The sequence below is a fragment of the Schistocerca serialis genome, chromosome 9 (genome assembly GCF_023864345.2).
Source record: "Schistocerca serialis cubense isolate TAMUIC-IGC-003099 chromosome 9, iqSchSeri2.2, whole genome shotgun sequence".
In the NCBI taxonomy this organism is placed as follows: Eukaryota; Metazoa; Arthropoda; class Insecta; order Orthoptera; family Acrididae; genus Schistocerca; species Schistocerca serialis.
The window spans coordinates 124,745,964-124,755,968 of NC_064646.1; the positions used below are offsets into that span (position 1 = coordinate 124,745,964).

A 10,005-nucleotide genomic window follows, 5' to 3' on the forward strand; every position below is an offset into this window, starting at 1 on the left:
TCCACTTTTATAATACAAATGTAACACACATTTCTATTCAGAAGTTTCTGTTACAAATACATTTTTGCAATCTAGACACATGAATGTCATGTACTGTGTTATGTTATCTTCAACCGCTACTTCATTAACTTATTCCATTTGATCATTCATTACTCTAGCTGTTTTAATCTTATTTTTCATCTAAGTACAAAGAATGTTATTTCTTCCACTAAACAGCTGTGAAATGACTTCGTAAATTGAGTTTGATTACAGCAGAAAGTAATTGGTTTTACTGATGTGACAAGACCTTGATTCTTGGGGCCTTAATTTTTAGATATGAACATCCAGATCGATGCCGATACATGTCATGTGAAGACAGCATTACTGAATGAATAACTAATGTGAAGTTTTTTCTCCTTTGAAGAAGACGGGTGTAACCTTTAATTGTTAACGTGGGATCCGACAGAACCCGCTTCGGATTTAACTTAGCTAAATTTATATGAACGAAGTTGGCAACACTCCCAGCCGTCTAGCGGTCCTCTCTCGCATCTGCTTACTTCCGGTCACCAGTTTTTCATTCTTGTGCTGGTCATTGTTATTAGCGTTTGACAGTTATTTAGTGGCTGGGTAGTTCCTGGACCCCCACGTTAACACTTCCGTTAAAAGACAGTGCCAAGTAAGCAGATATAAATTCGCCTACTCATGCTTAGAATGGCAAGGAAGAATTTTCTTCGGGAAACTGGATTCGGCTTAGGGAAAGACGAGCTAAAGTAGAGGGCAATATTGGATTGCTCACCCATAGAAATTCACCAAAGCGCAACAGAAACGAGTGGATCAACATCTACTGTGAATGAAAAACCAGCACAAGAAATGCCAGCTGCGAAAAGGAGGTGTATCATCTGGCCTAGAAATAACGATGTAAATACTCGTTTCATCTGTCATCAATGAGGCAAATATATGTACATCAAACATTTCCGTACAGTCTGTTCAGTCTAAATGGTAACTGTAATGAGTCATCAGAAGAAGACTTTTCAATCACTGAATGTTCAATTTCTATTGTGTAAACGTATTGTAGGTATTATCTTTTATATAATGTAATAAAATGCATTATTTCTTCAAAAAGCGTTAATTGATTCAATTTAACAATTTATATGGTTGCCTCTACATTAATTTGTATTAAGTAATCTAGTTATTAATGTTATACGTATGTAGGAACATTAACATATAAGGGGGATCCACTAGACCCCACGTTACCACATGTGCAAAATAGTGCCACGTTAACAGAGGAAGGTTAGACACGTCTATACCATGGTAAAGGTTATTTGAAATTAACCCACTACGGACTACCCCGGTTTGTTCTGGGTCTGTCCAACAGAAGGTACGTCCCATCTGCTAACAGTCGCAGAACGTCCGCCCTCGTCGTCACACCTCCGTAATAAATGGCACTGGGGTGTCTACGAGTCTTGCGAGTGCAGTGGAAACTTGTATCAGGCGCCGCGGCAGTATCGCCCTGTCACACTGCACCTCGCGGCTGCGAGTGCGATTCACGGCGGCAACGAGCGACGAGCGAGACTGAAGCCTGAGGTGACCGGCTCTGCAATGCGCCAGTTGGATAGAATTTGGCACGTTTTCCCTCAGGAGAGCACCCAACACTACCAATCGATGCTAAGCCAAATAACTGCTTGCCTAACAGCCAGACGTGGACCAACGCATACTTCTTCTGATATTGTAATAATTTGTTTGTCTCTACACGTAGGCTACATCACATCTACGGGTTTCCGTCCCATTTGGATAATTTCTTCGTAGCGCGTCGATTTTTTTTTTGTCTTAAAGCGTATTTCAGAACCATATTTGCAGTTATGACTGTCACATATATAAAACTCTAATAATTCAGACAAGTAACGACACTCTTGTCTGGCATTTTTGTTTTACAGTTATTTGACTGCATTTTTGCCCACCAACAAGCATTTGTTCCTAAATGTTTGTATAGCCTTGATGGCGTCAAGCTAATTCCTTGTTTTGTGTTTTTGTTTGAATCTATTACTGTTCCCTAGTTGCCAGCAAAATATCGTACACACACATCCCTCTGTTTACATATGTTGACAATGAAGGTGTGTGTAAAAATTTATGATCCTTTCCAGCTTAATAAGATGACGATTATTGCGTTAAACAGTTCACGAACAAAATCTAAAATTACCCTACGGTCATCTGTGTCTATGTCGGCCTCTGTGAAACTCGAATCAAAGCCGCGTCCACACCTGTTTTTAGGACTTATATTTACTAAACGAAGCCCAACTGTTTTGTGGGTTTCGACAGGCCTCAGTAACTCTATCATGGAGTACACACAATTGATTGCTGAAAAAAGTGCTCCAGGCATTCCAGAGCCATCTTTCGAATGCAGAGCTCATCCACATTTAGTTATATAAATGTGGAGCCTAATGATGTGTCTCACTTACTCACTGCCACCTTCCCGCAATCAAGAGCAAACCGTTTTGTACCTCACGATCACATCGGTAGGATACATTCTCTTACCATCTAACAACGCTTCTAATATGTTTGTATCAAATGCTCCTGTTAATCTAAAAAGCACATTATCAACGAGAACCCGTAGGATGTGCTTTTGCATACTAGTAGCATAAGAGCTGATATCTTCCATCACGTCTCGGGCTCTGAGTGAAGTTGTTGTGGTTACTTCCGCAGATGGGACCAAGCCAGATGCAGGCGGTGGTAGCCGTGCTGTTGCTCCTGCTGAGCTTGCCGGAGGCACCACGTGCGGCGCACGTGCTGGTGGTCTTCCCTGTGGGCGCACCCAGCCACTGGAACCTGGGGCGAGCCATAGCCAGGGGTCTGCACGCCAAAGGGCACCGCATCACCGCCGTCACGCCCTTCTCTGGACAGGGGCCGCCCAACAACTGGACCGACGTCCCCTTACCCAACACCATAAACTTCTTTGGCCGTGAGTATAATGTCGTCACCTAAGCAGGTAACAAATAACAACCCAAATGTAATCAACTGTGTAAAGCAAATCCATTATTGCCGAACACTTAATTCTACTGGTCATTCGATGAATACCAATGAAACGAAAATTGCGACCGGCAGAATTTTTGGAACTCAATCATTAAGGAATCGACGGAAATTCGACAGTCTGAGGACGTAGCAGTCGGGACGCTGGTTTCCAGTTAGACACTGCTTGGAATCCTATCACTGAAAGACTTAGTGCTCTGTGTAACCTACGTCGTTCTGCGGTTTTTATCAAATGAAGGTAATCGATCTGATGATTATAAAGCGCGCTTCCACCAAGGAGGCCGCATACACATCCTGCAGTAGCGTACGGATTCAGTAATGTATGTGTTACGAAATTCGAGCATAGTCGAAATCAGTTAATTTATTTATTTATGTATAACAGCTTATTACCTACAATTTAAACAAAAGCTGTATTGAAGCAGAAGGTTGAAATTAACGGTACAGATAGTCTGCGGAAATCAGAAGAGACCTCTAACTGGGTAGGTATCAAGAATGGTGTCCCACAGGGTTCAGTCTTGGGTCCCTTATTGTTCTTAACATATATTAATGACTTGCCACTCTACACTCATGAAAATGCAAAGCGAGCTCTTTTTGCTGCTGATGCAAGTATAGTAATCACATACTACAAACAAGAATTAGCTGAGGAAATCGTAAATAATGTCTTTCAGAAAACTATTAAGCGGTTTTCTGCAAACAGACTCTCACTAAATTTTGAGAAAACACCATTTATATAATTCTGTACTGTAAATGGCATAACACCATTGATAAATACACGCTATAAATAGAAGTCTGTAGTTAAGGCAGAATATTCAAAATTTCTGGGTGTGTGTATTGATAAGAAATTGTATTGCAAGAAACACATCGATGATCTGCTGAAATAGCTAGGTTCAGCTGCTTATGCTATTAGGGTCATTGCAAATTTTGGTAATAATCATATCAATAAATTAGCCTACTATGCCTATTTTCATTCACTGCTGTCATTTGGTATCATATTTTGGGGCAATTCGTCGCTAAGAGAGAAAGTATTCATTGCACAAAAGCGTGTAAACAGAATAATAGCTGGAGCCCACCCAGGATCACCTTCCAGACATTTATTTAAGGAACTCGGGAAATTCACAGTACCTATGCAGTACATATGAAAATTTTTATTAATTACCCATCCCAGTTCAAAAATAGAGCGAATTGCATAGCTACAGCACTAGAAGAAAGGATTATCTTCACTGTTCTGCCTTAAATCTGTCTTTTGCCAAATAACATTAAAAGCCTGACAGATAGCCAACCAACATTTAAAAGCAAATTAATAGAATTTCTGAATGACAACTTCTTCTACTCAGTAGATAAATTTTTACATATGAAGTAGTAACTGTCAAAAAAATTAATTATTTTGTGTAAAGAAAACTTATGTTAAAGTGACACGTTCCACATCATTACGAAATGTCGTATTTATGATCTATGGAATAAGTATTAATGTATGTATGTATGTATTCTTATTCAGAATATTACTATCTACAATAATGAGACAAAATGCAGTATTACATCCAACACAGACTATCTGATCAGAATCATCTGGATAGCTCCTCATGGCTATTATGTGGTGTGCGTCCGTCCTTCGGCTCCATGACGGCTTGATCTCTGCTGAGGATACTGTCAAAGAGATGTCTGACTGTTTGTGGCAGCCCATTCTTCCCCAAGAGCCGAAATCAGGGGAAGTTACAGATGTTGAACGCTTGGGTCTGAAGCGAAGTCAGAGTACTAACTCATACCAAAGGTGTTAGCGCGCCTCTTCTGAGACACAGGGAGGCGAACCGGACCCGGATTGATTCAGCCTCGGGAATTAACGCCGTGCTGTGGTGAGCTGGTCAGCCTGGATGTTGCTTTTATGCGCTTTCCCACATCCCACTAGGTAAATACCATCCTTGTACCCGCCCCCCACCTCCTCGCTGGGATCTGAGCGTGAGACTGGAGAAGCATTTTTGTTGAATAACTCGAGAAGCATGACCTCCAGCGAAAACGTATTCTAGTACAAAATTTAACTAAGATAAACTTCCTACCAAAAGGTCCTGTTAATTTTTCTGCAGTATTAATAGCTTGCGCATAGCGAGCGAGATAATATGAATATCTCTCACGTGGTTTACGATGGCCTGCTGTAACGTTACGGGTTGCAAAAAACGACAGTGGTAGGGGCAGATGAATTACCCTGTAGACCATATCAGTCACGAGGTGGCCATACTTAATGCTGTTCTAGTCGGCATGGATCAGCGCAATTCCAGTTGCTTGCATACCTGTTGTGGCACGCCTGTGTACTTAAATGCGAGTACATCAGCCATTTAAATCTTCTGTAGGCAATATGGAATATCTCATTAACAGAACTAATTTCTTTCTTGGTTTACACATCATCCATGCATTCATTTGTAATGCAGTTTTAGATCTTTCTAGGGGTTATCGTCCTAAATTAGTACTCTTATCACTGCAACGATCAATGATATGGATATTAATATCAGTGGAATTTAGAAACAGCTGAAATCACTAAAATTGAACAAAGTTAGAGAGTTCGATGTAATTCCTGTCAGAGTGCATACGGAATTTGCGGCTCAGTTACCCTCTTTTAACCGTGATCTACCATAGATCCCTTAAACAAAAAATCCGTATCTAGTAGTTTGAAGAAAGCCCAGATAACACATATCTGCAACAAGGGTAGCAGAAGTGATCCACAAAACTACCGTCCAACACCCCTGACACCCATTTGTTGCGGAATCTCAGAAAAAAATCTGTGCTCAAACGTTATGACTTATCTTCAACAGAATAACCTCTTCCAAGCGAGCAGCGCTGGGTAGCCGATTGGTCTGAGGCGCCATACTTGCAACGGTTCGCCCCCCCCCCCCCCACGATCCTCCCTCGGGCGTGGGTGCAGTTTGGTCCCATAGGAAATTAACACAGATTTCCAAATTTTTTTCTCCAAAGCGATCCAGCGTGGATTCCGACAGCATCGATCATGTGAAACCCAACTCGCACTTTTCTCGCATGATGCCCTGGAAGCCATAAATCAGTTAGACGTAGTGTTTCTTGATTTCGGAAAAGTATTTTACTAAATACCAATAGTAGAATCACTATCGAAAATGCGATCACTGTTGGAATCGATCAGATCACACGAATACCCTGTTGGAACATTGTAGGGGCATGAAATGGAACTATGATACGCACTTAGTCATTGATAAAGCAGGTGGCAGTCTTCGGTTTTCTTGGTGGAATATTGGGGAAATGTAGTCAATTTACAAAGCAGTACTCTCGCAGAACACTGGCGCTACCTATCCTAGAATACTGCTCAGGTCTCTGGGACCCTTAAAAAATGGGAAGAACAAGAGATATTGCGTGGATACAGAGGACAGCACGAATTATCACAGGCCTGTTTACCCTTGGGAGAATGTCATAAAGATATTCGTGGTGAAGAAAATGAACTGGCAGATGCTTTATGATAGAAAGGAACTGCCCCGAGAAAACCTGTTTAGAAAGTTTCAAGAGCTAGGTTTAAATTATGTATCTAATAGTACAAAACAATACTCTACGAATCGCTCACGAAAACAGCGCGAAGACAAGGTTAAATGAATTACTGCGCTCACAGAGGAATTTAAGGAAATATCCAAACTGTGCTCCATATGAGAATGCAATGAGAAGTAGGCCTAATAAGTGGTATAATTGGAAGTACCCTCTGCCATGCTGGTCATAGTGGTTCTCAGAGTATGGACGTAGATTTTATTGACCGAAGAACTCATGTATCCTTTTTTTTTAAATTATTATTTGAAACCGTTATGGTACCGCTTTCCTAGAAAGAAACGCAAACCGAAACATGCTACCTTCATTACATCTCACCAGGAATCAGCAATGGTTCTGCCTGAGAAGCAGAAATCATGGAAGGACTGGCCAAGATGGTTTAACTGACCATCATTTACTACGATATTTTATTAACACCATTATTATAAATTGATATAACTACACTGAACATTCAAGTCATGCATGCTCTTTTAAAATTATTATTTGAAACCGTTATGGTACCGCTTTCCTAGAGAGAAACGCAAACCGAAACACACTACCTTCATTACATCTTACCAGGAATCAGCAATGATTCTGCCTGAGAAGCAGAAATCATAGAAGGACTGGCGAAGATAGTTTAACTGACCATCATTTACTATGATATTTTATTAACACCATTATTGTAAATTGATGTAACTACACTGAACATTCAACTGTAGTACAATTCTTGTTTTAACATTGGCAAGTATAACAAAGCTGCGCAACCCACGTATACAACGGCCACATCATCTGGTACAACCACCGGACCACACCCACAAAACGGACCTGCCGGTGTGAGACAACGGACAGCCCAACTATGATTCCTCACACATAAACGCCAAGAGTGAACAGCCACAAACCAAATTAAAGTTGAAATCTATGACGTACGCACATCCCAGTTTCTATGCAGATGATAATAAGGATGATTCACTGTACACGTGAATCAAGCGACACACCATAACCTGCATGTACATAACGGATAGCATACAATAACTTACTACCAGTAAGCCAGTCTGCAATATTAAGGTGAAAACTATTTTGAACTGCTGTGCTTATAAGTAAATGGCAACTTGCTTACACTTATTTTAAAACTGTCAATGAGAATTGCAGTAAATATGCACTAAAACTTAAAGTTGCTTGGAAGAAGTGTGGAAAAACAATCTTACACCTCAGTGATTAAAACAAATTTCTGAAAACTGCTCAACTAAAAATAGGCTAGCCTATAATATAAAATATTCCCCTTAAGTAAGACAGAGTACAAATCACGATTTGATAACCGATAATAACTTGGAACTCAAACTTTACAAAAGTGACTTAGCATTAGCACTGAGAAGTTGGCCCTGAGCCAGTATTCGATCACCAAAGCGACAAGTCTGACGCAAAACGGGTAACTAACGAGCTTAATTCCTAATTTATTTCAAACAGTCAGACTTGCCAAAGACGGTCGCTAGTAGCAATACAACACCAGCGAGCTGTTGTGCCGGAAACACTCAGTCAATATCACAAGTACTGCTTTACGTCCGCGGCCGATAACAGCAGAAACCCACTTCGAGTTGAGTTAGTAATCCCCACTGCGTCGTGCAGAACTGCCCGTTCTCCAGCATAACTAGCGCCAACTAACACCACACAGCCGCAACTCGGTGCGGAAAGCCAGCAAGTTTCCACGTGCGGCACCCAACGGCCCGATTTCAAAACCAAAAGAAGCCATGGAGGCAAGACCCTGAAAAAAAGGAAATGAGCGTTTGGCGTCATCGGCTGGGAGGCCCCTTGCGGGACACGTCCGGTCGTCTTGGTGCAGGTCTTAGTACATACGATGCCACATTGGCCGACCTGCGCGCCGGATGGGGATGAAATAATGATGAAGACCCAGTCTCTGAGCGGAGAAAATATCCGACCCTGCAGAGAATCGAACCCGGGCCCGTAGGACGGCAATCCGTCACGCTGACCACTCAGCTACCTGGGCGGACAAGGTCCTGAAGATAGGAAAACACCAAAGACACCAAAATAATAATCTACTGGAACATGCATGCCGCACCAGGTCATTACTGAAAAACATTTTATTTTAATTTATCAATACAAATGAATAGTTAGTAGCCCTTTAGGAAATTAGCTTTTATATACAGAATCCTCCTCATGTGTATATATTAACAATATGTTTTCCGAAGTGTTTTGTTTGAACCCCAGCATGTGTTTTATGGTATGACATCACTTGGTTTACTTTTTTACAGTATTTTAGTTTGACGTAATCTGCGTAACTTCCCTTTTAATTTCAAACTTATTTGCCCTCTAGATCTGGTGATAAACGATGCCGGCAGAAACCAGTCATTTTGTTTGAAACTGGTGCGATTGTGTCGGACAATGAATTATTTTCAAATCAGTCAATGACTTTCGTCTCATTATTCATTCCAAGATTGTTTAAACTTTTTTTCACAGACCAGTAAGCATCTTTAATTACCACATCATTTTCCTTGCTGGACAATTTATCTTCTGACTGTACTCTGCATTACACTGATTTCACTTTCAGAATTACTAATTTCTGGACCGAACGAAGCGGCGCAGCATACTGGACTCGCATTCGGGAGGACGACGGTTCAATCCCGCGTCCGGCCATCCTGAACTAGGTTTTCCGTGATTTCCCTAAATCGTTCGCGGCAAATGCCAGGGTGGTTCCTTCTAAAGGGCACGGCCGACTTCCTTTCCCATCCTTCCCTAATCCGATGAGACCGATGACCTCCCTGTTTGCTCTCCTCCCCCAAAACACCCAAACCAACTAATTTCGGGTACAGCATAAACAACATTTTTCTTCATTTTTAAAATCTTTCATCTGTTGTAGGAAAGTAACTGGATGTCTGTGCATATTCTGACGATTCTGTACAATTCTTTTCCTGCTGCATGATGCATTACTATATTTTGCTGTCCAAGGCTTCTTTGGTACTTTATTCTTGCTTTATTCCACACACCGTAGGGAAACTACGTAAATCAAGGATATGAAATTAATTATTTGTTTGTTTCGAGGCATATCTTTGCAGTTATGGTAGACACTGGAATCCTCAACCCACAGTACCGTAGCACGCCACTGAAACAGCGAAAGCAAAATTACACAGCCCATTGATAAAATGGCGCATCAGGGCGTATCAAATGGTTCAAATGGCTCTAAGCACTATGGGACTTAACATCTGAGGCCATCAGTCCCCTAGACTTAGAACTGCTTAAACCTAACTAACCTAAGTACAGCACACACATCCATGCCCGAGGCAGAATTAAACCTGCGACCGTAGCAGCAGCGCGGTTCCCTACTGAAGCACCTAGAACCGCTCGGCCACAACGGCCAGCTAGGGCGCATCATGTTGCAGATGTGTCTGGTCAACCCAGTCGACTGCTTCTGAGAAAAAAATTCCAGATGTCGAAGGAAGGAAAGGGTTTACGACCTCTGAT

General features: G+C 41.5%; 1 protein-coding gene across 1 annotated transcript in view; it reads left to right on the top strand.

Moving 5' to 3' along the window:
* LOC126418582 (UDP-glycosyltransferase UGT5-like) overlaps positions 1-10,005 on the top strand; it is a 139,922-nt gene that overhangs the window by 54,283 nt on the left and 75,634 nt on the right. The window contains exon 2 of the mRNA XM_050085401.1: positions 2,680-2,935. Within this exon, the coding sequence (XP_049941358.1) occupies positions 2,680-2,935 (256 nt within the window). The remainder of the gene's footprint in view (positions 1-2,679; positions 2,936-10,005) is intronic.